This window comes from Mus musculus, chromosome 11, assembly GCF_000001635.26.
Source record: "Mus musculus strain C57BL/6J chromosome 11, GRCm38.p6 C57BL/6J".
Taxonomy (NCBI): domain Eukaryota; kingdom Metazoa; phylum Chordata; class Mammalia; order Rodentia; family Muridae; genus Mus; species Mus musculus.
The window spans coordinates 22,119,798-22,142,252 of record NC_000077.6 but is presented as its reverse complement, the minus strand read 5'-3'; the positions used below and the strand labels follow the sequence as shown (position 1 = coordinate 22,142,252).

Here is a 22,455-nt window from a genome sequence, read left to right as displayed (position 1 = left end):
ATTGCAGGTAGATCCCATTTGCTGGCCTTGCTGCTGGTCTTCTCTGGAAGCAGTGTCTCAGACATACCCCAGTCCCTTCTCTGCCAGTTGTCTCCACCTTCATTTATCCTGCCAGGGTGACACTGAAAATTATCTGCCACAATTACTACCTTAGTCAAAATCTTAGTGTACTTCTTTGTAATACTTAATAAGGTTTCTATAACACATACCTAAAAATAGAAGGGACTCAAAATAGGAATTTCGACAAAACCAAATTGAGGACAAACTGTTTGATTTTAACTCACTAGCCAAAGCAGTGTAATGTTGCCATAAAGATGAACTATGGAGATGGAAAGGAGTCTGTAAATAGATTACTACAGGTTACTAAAGATGATTTTTGGAAAACTTAACAGTGACAGTCAATTAGAAAATAATCTTTTTTTGGCTGGAAAGATGGCTCAGTGTGTTTAAGAGCACTCGTCGCTCTTCTGAAGGTCCTGAGTTCAATTTCCAGCACCCACATGGCATCTCATAACTGTTGTTGCAGCTGTCATCATCATAAGCATAAACATAAAAGGAAGGACTAAAATATTAAAAGTTTCATTGGAAAGCTGGAAGAGAATCTAGTCACACTGGGCTAGGCAAAGATTTCTTTTAAAGAAAATGGAAAAGTAATAATTTAAATTTTATCAAAATTAAATCTTAGAAGAAAAAAAGAGAGAGCTTTCAAAAATAAAAAGGCAAGCCATACTATAACATTTTCAGCAAACTGAATAAGAAAAAGTGTGGAATTTGAGCATTGACTCTAAAGAAGGTGGTTAGTAGGAACTGGAAAGAAATTCAACTTCACTAGTCTTCAAGGATATGCAAATTAAAGCCACAATGTAATACTAATACACACCCACTTGAGTAGCTAAAATTTCGAAGACTGATTATATACATACATGAACAACACAGAGATTTATATACACGTGCACACACTGGTTCACACACACATGCACACACACAGACACACATGCGCGCGCACACACACACACACACACACACACACACACACACGGCTGAGGAGGAGAATCTTACCTGTGCTTTATGATCCTATGGCTACATTTTGAGAAAAGCGGTGTCTTCCTTAAGTACTTAGAGTTACAACATAAAAATCATCTTATTTCAAACCTAGGTCAAAGATTGGCTCAGGTTCTTCTACTTGTTTTCTTTGAACAGCTAATGTGTGATCAAAATGAAGTTTCTCATGGGTGGTGTAGGTGCTGAGTAATAGCCACACACCTAGAGTACTTGAGTTTAATGCAAACTTTAAGTGCAAGTATTCAGTCATTCCCAGATGCATGACTGTTACACAACACACGCACACACACCCTCCTGTCTCCTGTGAACAAACTAAGGAGACAGCAGTGTTTACTTAAACATTTTAACTGCCTTTGTGAAAACTAAAGTCAGAACATTAGGTGTTGCCTTTTGACCACGCCAGCCTTTTAAAGGTGCTCTGAATTGCTCAGTCACCTGGTGTTAGCAATAGGAATTCATAAAAAGCCTTTTAAAAACAAAACAAAACAAAAACCAATGTTAACTGAAGTTCCAAACGTTACACTTTCACTAGTGTACAACTCCCAGAGGAACTTAGGTGGTATTTAATTAATTCTTGTTGTTTCTCATCTTTTCTTCCCAAAAGTTTGAGGGTATAATACCAGTGGCACAGAACTTCCATTTTTTATATCTTTACCTCAGTAATAAACTTATGACCTTTTACCAAGTAAACGCTTCTGTGACTCGTCTTCCTTCATGAAGTTCTTCCTGTATCCTGTGGCCTAAACTTGTATTCGTACCAACAGTGCCTAGTCTTTGATGTGTAAAGCAGTCTTCAGTGCCCTGGCATATCTGTCAGCAGCTGGGGAAGGTGTGTGCCTTCACTGAGCGTTAGCTTGTGTGTCCTTACACAAAGGGCCTGCCCAGGGTTTGCAGGTGTCTGTGTGCTCAGTCGCTACTCCAGTTATGTGGCATGATGGAAGCTAATAAGGCTTAGAGCATTTCTGAAGTACCTTTTGAAGATCCATATGCAGCCTTTCTGGTATGGTGTCTGTTTTTGTTTTTCAGGGATGCCCCTCCTTCAGTTTATTCAGCCACACATCCATTTTTAATTAATTTAAATGGTTTTCCAGTGGAACATTTTCTAAAGAGCAAGATTACAAATTTCACTGTATCGTTGTTTTGTATTTTCAGTATATTTTAGTCAGTTCTTCTTGGAGCTAACCAACATTGGTCATCTTTCTATAATTCCAAAGAATAAATAATAATAACAATTTCATTTAAATTCATATTTGCATTTTTCTACTTATTTACTGTTTTGGTGGACAGATAGTTAATGATATAACAAGTACATTAGCAAGTGCATAGTACAAAGGTAAAAATTCTTTTTTGTTCAATGATACGGAGAATACCAAAATAGACAAACTCTTCTGCATCCCTATACTCAACGATAAATTTAATAAGATGTATCAATAGAACATACACGATCTTTGGAACATAAAAAAAGATCAAATTTATTAACTATGGACACAGGAGAATAATTTTACACCAAAGATATAAAAAGTAGTTTCAGTAAACTTATAGAAAGAAATTCTCAAAAATCTAGGAAAAGAGCTGCCTCGGCAAATAGAACACAAATAATCAGCACCAGAAAAGAAACTCTCCACACCCTCTTATAGCCAAAATAAGACATAATTAAAAAACCTGAGAGTGGATGGAAAGAAGAAGGAAAGGGGTGAGGGTGGGGGTGCACGCAAAGGCAGACCCATGGGACAACAGCTGATTTTCTCCTTTTGTCAGTTTTTCAAACTTGTGCATTGCAGTAATTAAAATCATTTGAAGAACAATAAATGGCGCTCTGGCAATACTGCCTTTTACCAGCTGAGGTATCTTGATCGTAGCACATCCCACCAGCATTTCCCTTCAGTGTGTGCCTTATCTTCCTTCCCTGACCACCAAACTGGCAGGTAGGGATGAAGGCCTGCCTTCCCTGTCAGCAGATCTGATGCTTTGATATGAGATGGGCATCACAGCCATTTAAACCTGGCCCAACCCCTTTGTGTTCTACAGAGTTGTGATTTGTGACAGTGGCCCCCATAGGTTTATATTTGAATGCTTAGTCCCCAGTCAGTGGAACTGTGTGAGAAGGGTTAGGAGTTGTAGCTTTGTTGAATTACTGGTGCATTACTGGTGGTGGTATTTGAGGTTTCAAAAGTTGTGTGTGTGTTTGTGTGTGTGTGTGTGTGTGTGTGTGTGTGTGTATGTCTGTTGTCTCTCAGACAAAAGTTAAGCACTTAAAAGGAGTCAAATAAATAGGCAGTGCTTGTGAAATGTACAGAGGATGTTGATGGTTTTTTTGCCTTCTGATTGACCAACTGGGTTCAGATGTTCAGTCATTTTTTTTTTTTTTTTTTTTTTTTTTTTTGTCAGCAAAGCATCTTTCTCTTGCATTGCTGTGTTCTTTGGTTTCAATTTATCATGTGTCTCAATGTCAGCCATATAGGTTGTCAGACCTCACTGTGGAAGGAGGAGGAGGAGGTGCATGAATGAGAAGAGTCAGATCTGCTCAATAGCCAGTGGCCACTGTGGAGTGGTGACAGCTGAGACAAGAACAAGTACAGTGTAAAACAGGAACAAGACAGCTTAAAACAGTAACAAGTAAAATGTAATATAGTAACAAGACAACTTAAAACAGTAACAAGTATAGCATAAAACAGTAACAAGTACAGTGTAAAACAATAACAAGACAGCTTAAAACAATAAGGAGTACAACATAAAACAATAGCAAGCACAGTGTAAAACAGTAACTAGTACAGCGTAAAAAAGTAACAAGCACAACAGAAAACAGTAACAAGAACCTCATTCCTATTCCATTTACTATTTTTGAATGTCAAGAACAGGTGCACTCTCCATCTTTAAATGTCAGTTTCCTAAGGTTCTACATACAGTCATTGAACTTGAACAGTATCTTACTTTTCAGTACTTTTAAGATAGATAATTTTTTTTCTAAGTCTGAATTAAAATGGACCAGAAGATAGAAGTCATTATTTCAAAATTCTAGGTTTCATTGGTTTCAGTTTATTTGAGAAAGCAGTTTTCAGAATATTTTTAATTACTTTATATGGAAATAAACTAGTTTTGAGAGACATTTAATGATAATTTTTCTTCCATTTAGATCAAATCCTTTTTATGAGCCTAAGCCAACTTCTCCAAATAATTTGGTCAATACAGTTCAAGAAGGGGAAACTGAACGGAGAGTGAAAAGAAGGGCCCCAGCCCCGCCGGCCCCACTAGCCCCGCCAGCCCCGCCAGCCCCACCAGCCCTCACACCCAAGACTGGAGTAAATGAAAACACAGTTGTCTCTGCAGGGAAAGATCTCTCTACTTCTCCAAAGGTAAGATTTCATACTAGATAAAATACGTGCTGATATATTCTCTTGGAGACAGGGCAGGAGGAATGGGATGAGGAACTGTGGGAAGCATGACCAGGAAGAAGGGTGGGGTAGCAACTACACTGTAAAGAAATAAAAGCAATTTAAAAAATTACACTATACAAGTCTAAAAAAAGAAAAAGAAACTTAAAAAACAAACAAACGTGTATTGATGCTTACTCTTTATGCAGTTTAATTCCAATTAATGAAAACCACTGTTATATGGTTTTAAAAAGCCATTTTGCTTTTAAAAGTAAAATTTGTGGCTGGAAAGGTGCTCACTTAGTAAAACGCTGGTGTGTAAGCATAAGAACTTGAGTTTGTACACAAGTTGGGTTTGGTGGCACATTTGTAATCTCAGCACAGCAGAGAAAGAAACAACTTAGTACTTGTTGGTCCCAGTGGGTCAAAATCTGGCACCAAACAAAACAAAAAGGAGATTAGCCTAACATGGTAGCATCTCACTTTGAATCCCATCATTCTGGAGGTAGAGACAGGTGGATCTCTGAGTGAACAGCCAGCCAGCAATACATAGAAAGACCTTCTCTCTGAAAAACAATAAAAATTTTCAATTTTGCTATTTTTTTTAATATTAGAATTTGGTGTTTACAGTCTCTCTTAAAGAAATTTTAATGTACATTAACTTCATGGAAAAGTAGAATACTATTGAAATAATATATAAAACAGTTTGGTTAGAAATAATATGGTATCTTTCATGTGTAAGGTAAAAAAGTTAATTTGGCAAGCATTTGGATGTATGACTGCCTCTTGGAATCCTACACTCCAGCTACCCTGCTTACCCTACCGACTTTCTAGTCCTGGAGCATGAGTAGGACATATCTGAGTCTTGTTGGATTATAGTTAACGTTTTGGCTTAGGGTCTCAACAGATGGCTCAGCCTGGCTTTGAATTGATGATCTTTCTACTTCAGCCTCCTGACTGCTAGGTTATAGGCAGGTGCCACCATGTCCAGCTCCAGTTAAAACATATGACAGTTGTTCCTCCTGTGTACTCCTCAGTACTAACACATCCTGTAAGCTCCAAGAGCCAGCAACCTCAACTCTAGAGCTTCTTTGTTTTCCTCCTCAGTTTTCTGAGTTCAGTGAAAAAGATAAAAATGCTAATTTTGTCAAGAAGCTCCATGAGCAAGAAATACTGTCTCTAAAACAAATGTATAAAGTTGTTGCTTTAGATCTAATAAAGGAACCAAGTCAAGATATTTATAATTTCCTGGCTAGGGAAGATTGAATTTCTATTTTCCCTTTATATACAAAAATGTCCTTGACATAAAAAGCATATGAATGAGGTAAATCCACACTCCTTGCAGGTGTCAGTGCTAAATGACAAACAGGACATATTTCCCGAGAGCCTGATAATGATTAAAGTTAACAAGAAGCAGCAAATAGCACTAATTCTGTCGACAGGACAACTTTAGGGTGCACTATTGGTGATGAATGCGGAAGCCATTGGTTAGCTTATTGTTTACCGTGTGATGAAGAGGGCTGTAGCGGGTGCACTTGTGTATAATCACACAAAAGATGACAAAGCTCTTTCCAACTCCAACACAGCTAAATTACCCAGCAGTATAACAAGCACACCAAACACAAGATTCATTACAGAATGCACAGCAGGTCCCCTCCTCAGATAAGTCATGCAAGGAAACCAGGAGGCAAAAATCTAAGATTCTTTGAAGGAATCCTTGAAGGTCATAAGAGTACACACTTGACGGGTGAATGCACTAAAGAGTTAGTGTTCATAAAGCCTGGTAGTACATGCTTCATTGCTTAAAGAGACACCCATTCTTGTTGTCCTACAAGGACATAAAACTGAGTGATCACTTCAGTTTCACAAAGGAAAAAAAAGTTTTAAAATAGGGACCAATCTTTGCTTAGTTATCAACACTAAAGTTTTCCTGCCAACACTCAGAAGTAGCATTCACTTGAATATTTCTTGTTAGCTACGTAGTGGGAACATATGAGACAAATGTTATAGAACAAAAGAAAACCAAAAATAAAAATTGTAATTATTTTTATGGTGATTTGATTGATGAGAGCATTAATAAGTAAAAGAGGCAGTCATCACAAAAAGTAATGATCTAACGCATGGTGGGACTCATAGTTCCAGCTGCATATGTAGCAGAGGATGGCCTAGTCGCTCATCAGTGGGAGGACAGGCCCTTGGTCCTCTGAAGGTTCTAAGCCCCAGTGTAGGGGAATGCCAGGGCCAGGAAGCAGGAGTGGGTAGGTTAGTGAGCAGGGGAAGAGTGGAAGGGAGCCAGGAAAGGAGGATAACATTTGAAATGTAAATAAAGAAAATATCTAATTAAAAAAAAAGATGTAGGGGGGCTGGAGAGATGGCTTAGTGGTTAAGAGAATCGACTGCTCTTCTGGAGGGCTGAGGTTCAATTTCCAGCACCTACATGGCAGCTCATAACTGTCTGGGATCTGACAACTTCAGACAGTCAAAAACACCAATGGACATAAAATTAAATAATTTTTTTAAAAAAAGATGTAATGGTCTAAGTTAAAATATTAATTTTGTTTGAATCCAAATAAAGATTAAGACGGTCTTTATTATATAATAACTTTTCTGATGGTTTGTTCTTAATTTGTGAAAAATATAACAATTTAAGAATAGAAAGGAGTTCATAAATGTAAAGGAACAGCCATGAGGTTGTAGACAGCTGATGATGTAGCACACAGTGTAACAGCTGCTGAGCACGGGCACGTGTGAGGCCCTGTTCCCCACATGACAGACATGCTGCCTTTATTATTACAGATATCAGTGATGTAGAAGCCAAGCTTGAAAACTTTTCCTTAGAATTCGAGGTAAAAAATTATATTGAAATTTTAGAAGGAAAAATGTAAAAGATCAAGGTAGAATCAGGACATTAATTCTTTTTGTAGGCGTTATACATATAGCAACAGTTGATCAAAGAAACAAACTTTATATGGGCTTCCTGGAGGAAGGCTTCAGGAGGTTGAGAGTTTGATCTAGACCAAGTCATGTGCTTGACTTCAAGTGTGTGCATATTACTATAAAGAAAATTGTTTTTTTTTATTAGATATTTTTTTTGTTTACATTTCAAATGTTATCCCCTTTCCTGGTTTCCCCTCCAAAAATCCCCTACCACATCCTGCCACCTCTGCTCCCCAACCCACCCACTCCCACTTCCTGGCCCTGGCCTTCCCCTATCCTGGGGCCTCGAGCCTTCAGAGGACCAAGGGCCTCTCCTCCCACTGATGACCGACTAGGCCATCCTCTGATACTTATGCAGCTAGAGCCAGGAGTCCCACCATGTGTTTTCTTTGGTTGGTGGTTTAGTCACAGGGAGCTCTGGGGGTACTGGTTAGTTCACATTGTTGTTCCTCCTATGGGGTTGCAAACCTCTTCAACTCCTTGGCTCCTTTCTCTAGCTCCTTCATTGGGGGATCCTGTGCTCAGTTCAATGGTTGGCTGCGAGCATCTACCTCTGTATTTGTCAGGCACTGACAGAGCCTCTCAGGGGACAGCTATGTCCGGCTCCTGTCAGCGAACTCTTGTTGGCATCCACAATAGTGTCTGGGTTTGATGGTTGTATATGGGTCGTCTATGCCCAGTTGGGGCAGTTTCTGGATGGTCATTCTTTCAGTCTCTGCTCCAAACATTGTCTCTGTAACTTCTTCCATGGGTATTTTGTTCTCCCTTCTAAGAAGGACCGAACTATCCACACTTTGGTCTTCCTTCTTCTTGAGTTCCATGTGTTTTCAGAATTGTACCTTGGGTATTCTGAGCTTCTGGGCTAATATCCACTCATCAGCGAGTGTATCTCATGTGCACTCTTCTGTGATTGGGTTACCTTACTCAGGATGATATCCTCAAGATTCACCCAGAAAGTGGGGAAGAGCCTTGAGCACATGGGCATAGGGGAAAATTTCCTGAACAGAATACTAATGGCTTGTGCTGTAAGATCAAGAATTGACAAATGGGCTGGGCGTGGTGGTGCAAGCCTTTAATCTCAGCATTCAGGAGGTAGAGGCAGGCAGATTTCTGAATTTGAAGCCAGCCTGGTCTACAAAGTGTGTTTCAGGCCAGCCAGGACTATACAGAGAAACCCTGTCTCAAAAAAACAAAACAAAACAAAACAAAAAAACAAAAAACAAACAAACAAAAAAAGAATTGACAATTGCAAAGCTTCTGTAAGGCAAAAGACACTGTCAATAAGACAAAAAGGCCACCAACAGATTGGGAAAAGATCTTTACCAACCCTAAATCAGATAGAGGGCCAATATCCAAGATATACAAAGAACTCAAGAAGTTAGATTTCAGAGACCCAAATAACCCTATTAAAAAATGGTGTACAGAGCTAAACAAAGAATTCTCACCTGAGGAATAGTGAATGGCTGAGAAGCACCTGAAAAAGATGTTCAACATCCTTAATCATCAGGGAAATGCAAATCAAAACAACCCTGAGATTCTATCTCACACCAGTCAGAATGGCTAAGATCAAAAACTCAGGTGACAGCAGATGCTGGCGAGGATGTGGAGCAAGAGGAACACTCCTCCATTGCTGGTGGGATTTGCAAGCTTGTACAACCACTCTGGAAATCAATTTTGTGGTTTCTCAGAAAATTGGACATAGTACTACCAGAGGATCCCGCAATACCTCTCCTGGGATCCAGAAGATGTTCCAACTTGTAACAAGGACACATGCTCCACTATGTTCATAGCAGCCTTATTTGTAATAGCCAGAAGCTGGAAAGAACCCAGATGCCCCTCAACAGAGGGTTGGATACAGAAAATGTGCTACATTTACACAATGGAGTACTACTCAGCCATTAAAGAAAACTGTTTAATAAACTTTTGTTAACATTAAGTTTTGAAGACAAGGAAGCATGTAAAAGTAAGTATCTGAAAGGGTTTAAAATATCATGTTCAAATTCATGAATTAATGGTAGCATCAGAATCGCCTCTGGTGGCTAATTGCTCAGTTAACATATTAATAAATAAAGAAAAAGAAGAAGTGTATTATCTTCGCTGACTTTTGCTACTATGTTTCAAGATAATTAAGTAGTTTCCAAGGGAGTTTTATTTTTCTGTATTCTCTGAAATACAGAAAAAATTACTTTGTTATAAAACTTACTGCTTCATAATTCCTGATGAAATAATGTCTCTAACACTAATTAGCTTGGCTATTAAGCCTATCAGGCTGAAAATGTAAAACATCCCATTACATAGCATGCCAGTCGGCAACCAACATCATCAGTCTTAAAATCATTAAAAATTGGAGAAGCAGTCATTTTCTTTCTTCTAACCTCTCATAATAGGCAGTGCATAATAATATGTGCAAGTATTCTTACCAAAGAGTCAAACTAGGTTTTAGTCAAGCCACTGGTTAGGATAACTAGCTACCAGTTTACAAGAAATATTGGTGATTGGAGAAATCCATAATTAGAATGGGAGAATTCCTCCAGGAGAGTTGAGTGGATTTTATTTTATTTTTGTCTAGCTTGACAAAAATGAAGGACTACTTGTCTTTGAGAAATACGTAATTTAGTATTGAAATGATAGGATTCTGGGGTTTGCTCTGAAACATTCTAGAAGAAAATTGGGGAGCGGGAAAGAATTTTGATGCAGGGTGATGTTTCATTCAGAAATTCCTGGAGTTCTCTCTCTCTCTCTCTCTCTCTCTCTCTGTGTGTGTGTGTGTGTGTGTGTGTGTGTGTGTGTGTGTGTGTGTGATCTAGTCGTACTGTCTTTACATGAGTTCTGAACACTGATCTCGGGTCATGAGGCTTTTAAGGCACTGAGCCATCTTACTGCCTCCAATTCCAAACAATCTAAGATAGCAGAGTAGAGGGAAAATGATATTAAGGCACAAATAACTCTTCTAAACTGATGAGAGATGGTGGGCTCTTGATTCAGGAACCTGAACAAATGTCAGTTGGAATGAAATATATTCAGAAGCAGCTCGATTAGTAAAACCTTCCAGTGCAGTTAGGAAAAGCCGCATGACTTGATGCTGGCTCTGAGCAGCATCCGTGAACCCAGACAAGGCAGTTCAATGGTCATTTTCCATATGTCCATGTAGACCAGTATGTCCAGTGAAATCATCTCTAGATGGTGAGGGGCAGTGGTTTTTTTCCAGGTAATTTGTCACCATAGATAGATTCTCCACTAAAGGAAATTTTAAGTCATAATTTAAACAGAAGGAAAATATTCAAGGAAAGATGATCACACAGTGACCAAGTGGATAAATCTAAGTGAACATTAACAATATTAATCAATACCAATACTCTAAGGGTCATGTATTACTGACAAGTTAGATAACGATAGCAATTGCTAGTTGGATATTAGTTAATTGTGTTGGAGTATTAGGACAGCATTAAGAAGATAGGAACATAATATGTAACTTTTACATGGAAAACAGAATGGAGCATAGATTTAAAAAAAAAAAAGTATAATAAAGAGCTCCCTAAATGGGTGAAATGACATAGAATAGATGAAATTATTTGGGAAAATGATTTATAGTATTTTAAACTCAGTAATTAATTCATTATGTATAAATGGATTGAACATTACACTAAAAATACTATTAATTGTTTTAAAAAATTCTAACATATACATCTAAACCAAGGGTATATGAAAAGTTTTTAAAAACTGTAGAAAAAGGGTTGTTTGTTTGTTTGCTTGCTTGCTTTAATGCAAACACTAAGAAAACCAGCTTGGAAAGCCATAGTAATATAATAAAATACAATAGGTTTTAAAGTTAAGAGTAAAGAGAGTCACTTCATCATGAAACAGTTCAATTCATCAGGACGATAACTTTTTACATTCTTTTATTTTTCACGATGTTTCTGTGGGTGGGTATACCTGTGAGTGTGTAAGCCTGAGGAAGCCAGACAGGTCAGGTCCCTTGGAGCTGGAGGTGTGGTTGCAGCTGCCCTGCACGGGTGCTGAGAACCACAGTCAGGTCTCCTACAGCACTGACTCTCTTCCCCTCTGAGCCATGTCTCCAGCCACTTAGTTCCCAACAATAAAGGTCACCGTGGGCCTGAGAGTCGCTCCGACCACCTAAGATGCTGTACTCTGCAGCACAGAGTTGATGGTGACCCTGCATTAGGCTGTTAGCCACATGTTCAAAATTAATCTTGAGATTTATTTATAGCACAAGCAGGCTTGAAATTAGTAACAATAGTAATGAAGATGAATCTATTTGAAATATTTACATTCTAAGTAACCTGTGGGTCAAGAATAAATTATAATGATTATAAATTATTAATTGAAAATCTTTAAGTTTCACTATTTAATATATTAATGAGAAAAAATATTTGCAATAAGTGTGAGCTCTTATAGTTATTTCTGCAAAGGACTAATGTTTCACATTTAAGTTCAATTCTTATTTAGCTTTTCTTTCTTTCTCTCTTTCTTCCTTTCTCTATCTTTCTCTTTCTTTCTTTCTTTCTTTCTTTCTTTCTTAATAAGTCCTAACTTGTGAGGCTTGAAGCACACCCTGATGTGCATAAACTTGGAAAAAGAAACACGGTACAGTTTGAGCTAATGAAACGCCTGGATATCGTAAGATGACTATGTAGTCCTATTACTGTCTCTAGACACAGCTTTAAACAAGGTTGGGACATAGCTTCAGTACATATTCATCTTATGTAAAGACGGTCAAGCTGCTGTAGAACATATGAACTCTAGTCCCTGGATTATGAGTTGTAATCTGAGGATTAATAGCACATACACTGCATGTTGGCTCTATTAATGCTATTATCATTAATGATAAATTAATGTGTGGGCATTTTTCTTTGCAAACCTGCTTCTAGCCAGACCATTTCATTAAATCTCAACCAGGAATCTTCCCATCCTTTAAATTTTTTATTTTGAAAATTAAAGTAAGATAAAGTTCTCTAATAATGATCTTAGTGAGAATAAGACCAATCTGCAAATATATATGAATAAATTAATCATTTTTCAGAATATAAATTTTAAACATATTTGACTTTTACAGGTAAATGTGTGGCGTTGCTTTACATTAGCTAGAGATATATTTAAGTGTAAAATTCCAGTTAGGGACCATTTTCATACTTAAACAGCTTTTCAAACTCAGGATGATTGCTTATATATTCTGTATATAATTTCAAAATTCTTAGAGGTTAGTGGAGTGATAGAATAATTTTAATAGAAGTTCTGAGCATTTCTAGCATTTCCAACAGACACTAGGCGGTACAGCCTCATTGGTGTGTGTCTTGGGTGTTCCTGATTCCTTTTAGCTGGGAGTTTCTTTTTGTTTTAGACATTTGCCTTTTAAGGTTTTGGGGGGTTGTTTTTCTTTATTTTTCAGATACAGAGTTCACTATAAAGTTCAGAATGCCTTGGAACTTGCGGGCTTCCCTCCTCGGCCTCTTGGCTGCTGGGATTATAGGTGTTTTTAGTGCATGACTTGCGTTAATTTATAGTAAAATCTTCCAAGGGAGCAATAAACAAAGGACTCACCTCATCTAACTTGGTGACTAATATCAGATTTTTCTCTTTCATTTAAATTGGAAAGCAGTGTGTTGTTGTGTGTACTCACAGCTTCAGTTATTGAGAGGAAGGAGGTCCTTCTTCAGCCTGACTTTAGTAGAGGTTATACAAGTGTATGGTTTTGTAAATTCATAGAGCCGTACAGTAAGTGGAGTGTTACTGTCAATTCTGTCCTCCCCACCATAGAAGCAGAGTGGACCCTGAGCACCTCTCAGATGCAGCTCACACTTTGAGAACAGATTGGCTGGCCTTTCACAGTTCCACTGTTCTCTTCCTCCTCCTTTCTCTGTCTGCCCTCAGCTTCAGCTGTTCAAACTGATGGTTCAAGTTGTCACCTGAGGCCACAGAGAATTTATGAGAGCCGTGGCTCTCTCAGTTAATTTTCAGGTTCAGCCTTGCCCATCTTTGGTGTTTTTATGATAGATTGGGAAAAAAGGGGGGGGGGCATAGCATATTTCAGCCAAATGAGAACTTTAAAGACAGAATATGAAAACAGAGTGAAGACACTGAAGATGGGCTATAGACAGGGGACTTGAGTAGTATTTCAGGCCAGAAATCCCAGGAAACAATGGAGCAGCACAGTGAAGACAGGCTGGGCACTTTGCTCAGTTGGTTGATGCCTGGATCACATGTTTGAAGCTCTGAGTTTGATCTCCAGCACTGCATGAACTGGGGCTCTGGGTGTGTGCTTGCGACACTCAGGAGACAGAGGCAGATCAAAGTTTAAGTTTAAGCAAGTTCAAGGTCTCCCTGAGATGTGTGGAACCCTATGTCAACACAAACTGTGGTATAGATAGAAGGAAAGAATAAATGTTATTAATAAACACAGCTAAAGAATAATTTGGAAGGACAAAGGGAAGAATCAAGAATGATTCGGGAATTTCCTGTTTGAAGTTTATTGGATTAATGCATCTACTTGTTCAAAAATGTTTTAAATATTTAATGTCTTAAAGATGTTTAAGATAGTAAATTTAGTACTCTGAAGTTTTTACTATAACTGAAAATTATGGAGTACCCGCAACATGCCAGGTGTTGCATTAAATGCTGGGTATAAAAGTCAGCATTTCTAGCTTCCTAAGGATACCACAAAGTGAATCCACAAATAGCAAAACAAAACAAAACAATCCATCTAGTACTTTGGAGGAAAATAACAGGCAGTCACTAAAAGTGTTGTAGGCCCATTTAATAGAAAGTGGTAAGGAGGTAGCAGCAGTAGGATCAGTGTTGGAAAAGGTTTCAGTACTGTGTATGAAGGCCTTGAAGTAGGAAATATCTGCTCATGTTCAGAGAACTAAAAAGCCAGGAAAGCTCAGGGAGCAAGAAAGAGCAGAGCCCTGTGAAGAAGGATGAGATGGCTACTGCCACTCAGGAAGGCTCCTGGCAGGTGTAGTAACATTGTTGGCATTATACTCATATGTAGCGAAAGGTTACTGCCGTCAGTGTGTGTGTGTGTGTGTGTGTGTGTGTGTGTGTGTCCGTCCGTGTGCGTGTATGCGTGTGTGTTGAAGGCCAACATGATCTTTACTTTTTGCTCTCTATTACAGTGAAGGAAGTGTTCTTGCTTTTATCCAACCTATGCATCAGACCTCTATCTCTGGTCTACCCACAGGCTCATCTCCCTCTGCTCTCTGAATCAGGTGCTATTGTTTTGACACTACACCTGACTACTTTGCTTACAGATTTGCTGTAAGGCAGCATATTTCAGAAGAAAACCGACCTTTCTAGACCCTAGACTAGATTTTTCTTTTGCCTGAGTCATTGAAATCTCCCTATTAAGATGACTCCATCTTACCGAACCCAGTGGTTGGTTTTATCTTCTCGCCATTCCCACAGCAGCAGTTCCTGTATAAGCAATTTCCCTAGAATTGCTTTAGATACATTAGCATGGTTCAAAAATTCTAAATAATTATGGAGAGGTACCCACTGGAGGAGTCTCGCTGGCTGCTTCAGTTTCACTTCACTCTTTTTGCCCGCTTCACAGTAACCGCTTGTGTTAGCTTCTTGTCCCGGTGGGATTCCTACACATAGAACAGGTAGGTCCAAATGCTTATTCTTATCATTCCCTTTGTCCTCAAGGTTGTAACAGCCTGGAAACACTATTTTGGCCTTCATTTTACTTAAAAGTCACCCTGTCAAATTGTCCTTTAGTATATGGGCAGCCTCCTTATTCCATGTCCATCGTAAGTATGTAGAAGCACTGTCATTTCCATAGCCGATTGGGAGCAAGTGTGGGGCCAGGCTTTCATTGTTAGGAACAATGCAGAGATGAGCAGGCTTGCACATTTTTAGATATATTGGATGTTTCCTTTCCCTAAAGTGGATCAAACTTTAAAGGTGTATAATTTTGATAGTTACCATCAATGGCCTTCCAAATAGGGAGTACCATAGGCATGGCCAGAAGCTAACCTACTCAAGGCAACCCCTCACAGATGTGCCTACAAGCCTATCTCCTGGGTGGCACCACATAGTGTTAGGTTGGCAATCATCACTAACTACCAGAGTTCCAAAAACAGTAACAATAGATCCTTCTATTTACAAAAAAAAAAATTTTTTTGAGAAGCTTTAAAATAATAAATTCCCTTGTATTGAGGGACTCTATAATTTACTGAGTAATAGATCAGAAAATTAAGGACCAGATAACTCAGTCTGTTAAGCTACCACCAGAACAAGAAACATGAAAGAATGAAGCTAAATATTTACTCAACCATTGTGATTTCAGAAAATGTAATTCAGTGACCAAAGTGGGTGTACAGGGGCTATTCACTGCCCATTTTTGTTTTTTGAATTTCTCTAAATAATACCTAGAATTTTGGCTATCTGGATTTGAGAAGTTACAATAAAATATTCTAATGAAAATTTATCAGTTGATTTATATTTGTCCTCCTGTTTTACTTCCAACATAAGCTATACTTCAAAATACCTTGAGAAATACATCTTTTGTATTAGATCATTTTACATAGTCAGACTGTGGCAAGGTAGAGGCAGGTAGGTCTTATACATAGCCAAGTGGTTTCCCTAAAATCTTGTCCTTGCCTTTTCTTTGCACTGGGAAACACTTGTAAGTCCAACAGCACCATACCTTAGAGAAAGATTTCCTTTCCCATTAAGCCATAGAAATAACAGACTAGCCTTGATTGTGTAAAACTAGTAGATTGTACCCATCTTAAGTTGGTGGGCATCATTTTTAACCTGGACATAAGTGTGTGTAAGTAAATGTTTCCTTACTCAAGTTGTAGTGAGTTATAGGCATTTAAAAAATAATTATCTTCACCTCATAAATCTTTATACGTAGATGTACTTTAGTTCTTACTTTAATCTTCCTTTTAATGTCTTCTAGTTTGTGTCAGAAATATATGGGTGGCAATAAATTATACATTTAAGCTATGTTTAGCGTAGAGAAAAGGCCAATGGCATAAGCACTTCATAACCAGATCTGTTCAAATCCTGGACTCTCTGTTTTTCTCTTTATTGGAATTGGGAACTTTCTTTTTTCAGTGGACTACAATAATCTAGGGTTTGTTTGTTTGTTTTTTGACGGATTCTTAGATTTAAAGGAATTAGGGATGCCATCCTGTGGAGAAATATCAGCAATAAATCCTCTGAGTTGATAGTGATTTGTAGCATAAAAATTAGTGCTTAATTTAGGAAGAAAAAGCGGTACTACATCGCCAAGCATCGGGGTCATTGTGGTTGTTATGGTGTTCCCCAGCTGTAGTGGTAGTGTGTTTGATGCATGACATGAAGAGAAGTGAAGGAGTAAGGGCATGCTAGTCATGTGATTTATAGCAATATTTAAAACTCTTGTTCTAAAAGTGCTTCTCCATGGATTCCCTGCTTACTGAGTTCAGGATGGTTCCTGCCTGATTACAGTGTGAAATAGGAAAAACTCATAGATCTTCCACAATTGAAAAAGCAGCATATGGAGCCCTATTTTGGGAGAGTGTCCAAATTAGGGTGGAAAGAGAAAAGAAAAAGAAAAGGCTAGTTTGTAAAATATAAAAATGTGGAGGGCGGGGCCAGCGGTGAAGTAAGCCTGTAGGTCATTTTCAGGTTTTAAGGCATTGTTCTTTAAGTAAACTGTTTATTGAACTATTTTCCTTTTATATCACAAAGTTATAGTTTTAAAATATGTACATATGCTCTCAAAAAGTCTGGGTGGTAAGTGTGTGCTATAAGAAAGAGCCGCCACTACGAGATTTACAAAGGCTGGTAAGGTTTGGATTTACTCACCACGTTAGCTTTACCCGAGACTACGGGACTTGAAGCGGTGCTTGTTCCAAAGTCTTTTTATTTAAAAAATAATAACCAGTGATGTCTCCAAAATAGCAGTATGTATAGTGAGATCATGATTACTTTCTGGTTATTATGTGTAAAATGTAAAGCACTTAATATGGAAAAAATCACCTTCCTCATTATATTTTGCTTAATTGCATGTAAAAAATGAAATTAGTTCTTTTCAAAAGAATATTAATTTGTCACAGGTTCAGTTTTCAGATGATTTAATTTAAAACCAAATCTAATCCGTAGTGTCTGTTTTATGCATCGTGGAATCACTGGCTGGCTTGGCACCCGTGTGCTCTGGCTCCTGATCATGTGAATCCCTCAAGTGAGCTATTGTACTTTGTGGTAATGAGTAATCTTTGAGCTGTAAAAAAAAAGAAGCAGCATGCATGAAGAAACACTTAAAACAAAGCAATAATTTTATGCTTCAGATATTAATAACTGAAAGATATTTAGAGACTTTATTGGTGAAAATTATGAGGAAACTAAAGGGTGGGAGATGGTTGCATCTTTTCAGTTTACTAAAATTGATAAATTAGTGCGATGGCGAACGCCTGCAGTCCTAGTGTTTAGGAAACAGGAGGATGGAGAAGGGGAGTCCAAGATCCCCCTCAGTTACCTAGCAAGGTTGGCTTGCTTGCTTGCTTGCTTGTTTCTTGAGTAAATCTCCTGAAATAAACTCTTAGTTTTCTTTCTTCTGCGTCTTCCTAGATTCCCCTTTGTTCTTGAGGGATACTCTTGCTGGGTATACAATCCCAAGCTAACTGTTCTTTCAGCCTTGAAAAGTGTGCTGGTCATTCTGGCCAGCACAGATGAGAATTTTGCATGTGAATTTCATTTGTTGTCTTTAGATATAAGGGTTCACCATGTAGCTCTATCTAGTTCTCCTCCACTCATCTCCCCAATGCTGTGATTACATCTGTAGGCTAGCATTCTGTGACCATTCCTTATTTCTTTCCCTCCTTAACATAAGCAATACACTACTTATTTCTAGCAACTTTGTGATATATTGGTTTGTTTATTGAGAAATTGTTTCTAGAACTAACACAAGTGTACATTTTGTGATAAAATATTAAATACTTAAGTACAAGCCTAGAGGTACCTCTCAGTGATGAGGTTTGGCCAGCCTGCTCAAGTTCTGTGACTTGCCTAGGAGATCTTTTTTGTGTTTCTGTATCTAGAGAACACATTGTTAGTTGAGATTTAAAATTTTCCATACACTGGCATTCCTTATTTGCCAGCTTAGAAAATCCAAGGAACTTGTCTTACACTTTGAGACTTGAAGCGACCTAGTAATTTCCCTTGTCTCCACTTCTGTAATCTCCTTAGATCTTCTATGTATTCTAGAGCTCTGAGCTTGTAGTGAGAAGGAAGAATGGGGAAAGTATATATATTCCATTCTCCTAAGTAAGAAGTAATTGAAAGAATTAAACTTTCAGTTGTTGGCATTATATAGGTGTACATTTATTTTATCTTTTCAGTGTGCATGCTAGGCCATGTCTCTAATGTAAGGCTCTATGCCAGTCCAAATATTGACAGTTTTAGGTTGATATTTTGACATACAACTTTTTAACACTTAGTAGTTCTAGTAACATTTTTAAAATAAAGTATAAATTATAAGACTACAAATAAATAACCATTTACATCTTTCACTATGAGCAAGTTTTATTTCACTTCTTTTCTCTATGGTACTGCTCGGAACCTTGTGTATAATACCATATACGTGGTAATGGCATGCTTCCTGTCATCCCCATGCTTTAGTGGAAAAACACAGAATGTTCATGTTAAGTACAGTGCTAAGGTTTTTTATTATGTAATTTATCAGGTTGAGAAACTCTCATTCTTTTATCATTTGCAAATAAATTTAAAGGAAAATGGATATTGGATTTTGCATTGCTTTTTCGAAATTACTAAGCTGATCCTATGGAATTTGTTTATTAATTCCCTCCCCCCTTTGTCAAGTTTATACACATATGTAAAATATTTTGATCATAGTAGTTCCTTCTACCTCTTCTTGTTCCACCTTCCTCCTTCTGATTCCCTTTGTCTTCCCAGCTAGTCTATTCCCTCTCCTTCTCTTCTTCTCTCCCTCCTTTCTCTTCTTTTTTAAAAAAAAAATCTTTATTTTGTTTGTTTGTTTATTGCCTTTTGAGTGTAATTAGTGTTGCTTACATTAGCATGGGTGGTGGGTTGTTTACTAGAGTGTGGGCAACTTGCTAGTGCCATCCTACTGAAGAAAATGTCACTCCTTACTTCAGCAATAACCATTCATCCCATTGACTGCAGTTTCTTCTTTGGGAGGAGTGTGGTTTCTTGAGTCCTTCTTCCTGCAAATCTTTAGGTTCCTGTAAATACTCAAGGAGTTGTGCGGCCTCCTGAGCTGTTTGCTCCCACCACGATGGAGTATTGACATACCCATTCCTGTGTAGGTCTTGTACAGGGAATCAGAGATGGTTTGAGTTTGACTACAACATCCGTGTCTTCTCCACATGACAGCGCTTCCCAACATGCTTCTCTCTGCCTTCATTCTATCTCCCCTTGCTTCCAAATACTATTTGATAATTAGAATTATAGAGGGGTTGTGTAGATATGTCATTTAGGACTGAGCACCCATCATCTCTTATTCTCTGCACTTTGAACCATCTGCAGTGACTGTAGACCACTGCAGAATGCAGCTGCTTTCCCCAAGATTGAGACCAGTGGTGATCTGTGGGCACATTGTGTTCATTTCTCAAATAGCAGGAGCAGTAACCTCCTTCTTAGGGCCTGTGACCTCCCCAATAATTAGCTATTGGCCTGAATTCAGTATCATGCATGAATTTTCTCCTGTGGAGTGGGCTTCAAATATAATTGTGCCATTATTGAACCAGCAAGACACCTTGAATAGCTGGTTGTCTACTGCTGAGTAAGACAGTTGATGGGTTTTCTCCTCTTAACAGTCTGCATAGTACCTCTGGTGCTGTCAAACTCGCTAGCAAGGAGGAAACATCCAGCCTGGTTCTCTATGTACCACAAACAAGGCACATGGTATCTTCCACAACCTGTTTTGGTGGGCAATGAAAATGTCTGACAGTGGTGTATGTTTGGCGGGTAACCAAGAGCTTTGGCTGTGGTGTGTGTTTGGTGGTAACCAAGAGCTTTGGCTGTGGTGTGTGTTTGGTGGTAACCAAGAGCTTTGGCTGTGGTGTGTGTTTGGTGGTAACCAAGAGCTGTGGCAGTGGTGTGTGTTTGGCAGCCTCCCTGACCAACTCAGGAAGATGTTCTACACCCAGCATTGGACATTTTCATTTATTCTTTCTAAATCCCTCAACTTCATTAAATATATTGATTTCAATTTGCTTTAAAAGGGGTGTGTGTGTGTGTGTGTGTGTGTGCAAACCTCGGGCCCTTTGCATGCTATGTAAGTACTGTGACACTGAGCTGCTTCCACATCTCCATACAATTTCCCAATGTCTGAATACCATCCTATTGTGTATATTATAATTATAATACATATACTATGATACTATCATTCATATATATATACTTCTGTACCTTACTTACCTAGTCATCTGTTGATAGGCACTTACCAGTCTGCCTTTTTTAGAGAAGTTTGCTTACATTTGAAGTTATCTTTTTCAAAATATGTTAGGGAGAATTGCCAGTGAAGTCCTGTGTGACTGAAGATTCCTTTGGGGGAAATTCTTCGACTATTTACTTTTCTTTTCTTTTTTATCAGATATTTTCTTTATTTACATTTCAAATGTTATTCCCATTTTTGGTTTCCCCTATCCCGTCCACCCTCCCCCTCACCAACCCACCCACTCCCACTTCCTTGTCCTGGCATTCCCCTACACTGGGCATTGAGCATTGAGCCTTCACAGGATCAAGTGTTGGGTTTGATGGTTGTGTATGGGGTAGATCCCCAGGTGGGGCAGTCTCTGGATGGTCATTCCTTCAGTCTCTGCTCCAAACTTTGTCTCTGTAACTCCTTCCATGGGTATTTTGTTCCCCTTTCTAAGAAGGACCAAAGTATCCACACTTTGGTCTTCCTTCTTCTTGAGTTCCATGTGTTTTCGGAATTGTATCTTGGGTATACTGAGTTTCTGGGCTAATATTCACTTATCAGTAAGTGCATACCATGTGTGTTCTTTTGTGATTGGGTTTCCTCACTCAGGATGATATCCTCCAGATCCATCCATTTGCCTAAGAATTTCATAAATTCATTGTTTTTAATAGCTGAGTAGTACTCCATTGTGTAAATGTACCACATTTTCTATACCCATTTCTCTGTTGAGGGACATCTGGGTTGTTTCCAGCTTCTGGCTACTATAAATAAGGCTGCTATGAACATAGTGGAACACGTGTCCTTGTTACATGTTGGAGAATCTTCTGGGTATATGCCCAGGAGTGGCATTGCTGGATCCTCTGGTAATACTATGTCCAGTTTTCTGAGAAACCACAAAATTGATTTCCAGAGTGGTTGTACAAGCTTGCAATCCCACCAGCAATAGAGGAGTGTTCCTCTTGCTCCACATCCTCGCCAGCATCTGCTGTCACATGAGTTTTTGATCTTAGCCATTCTGACTGGTGTGAGGTGGAATCTCAGGGTTGCTTTGATTTGCATTTCCCTGATGACCAAGGATGTTGAACATTTCTTTAGGTGCTTCTCAGCCATTCCATATTACTCAGTTGAGAATTCTTTGTTTAGCTCTGTAGCCCATTTTTTAATAGGGTTTTTTGGGTCTCTGGAATCTAACTTCTTGAGTTCTTTGTATATATTGGATATTAGCCCTCTATTGGATTTAGGGTTGGTAAAGATCTTTTCCCAATCTGTTGGTGGCCTTTTTGTCTTATTGACAGTGTCTTTTGCCTTATAGAAGCTTTTCAGTTTTATGAGGTCCCATTTGTCAATTCTAGATCTTACAGCACAAGCCATTGGTATAACTTTTATGAGTTGTTTCTCACCTACCTTGTTTCCAAGTCTGAGTCAGGGTTTCTCTTGCTTCTTCTATGGAGCTGAATATTCTAGACTAAACCTGGCTCCTGAACTTCCTGGAAACCCTCTGGCCTCTATTCCACATTTTCCTCAGGCATGCTGATATTATAGATGTGCAATTTTTTTTCAAATTTTAAATAAAAACATGTTCTAGAGATTGAACTAAGCTTTGCAGGCTTGGCTGACCAGCATTTTAAAATCCTCGGAGCTGATGGTGGCTTTTGTTTTTGCTTGGCT

At 38.5% G+C, this 22,455-nt stretch overlaps 1 protein-coding gene across 28 annotated transcripts in view; it reads left to right on the top strand.

Annotated features, from left to right (window-relative positions):
* The window catches only part of Ehbp1 (EH domain binding protein 1), a 281,259-nt gene that overhangs the window by 144,831 nt on the left and 113,973 nt on the right, over positions 1 to 22,455 (top strand). For all 28 annotated transcript variants that reach the window (NM_153078.4, NM_001252515.1, XM_011243681.3 and 25 more), the window contains one exon: positions 4,196 to 4,415. In NM_153078.4, coding sequence (NP_694718.4) covers positions 4,196 to 4,415 — 220 coding nt within the window. The remainder of the gene's footprint in view (positions 1 to 4,195; positions 4,416 to 22,455) is intronic.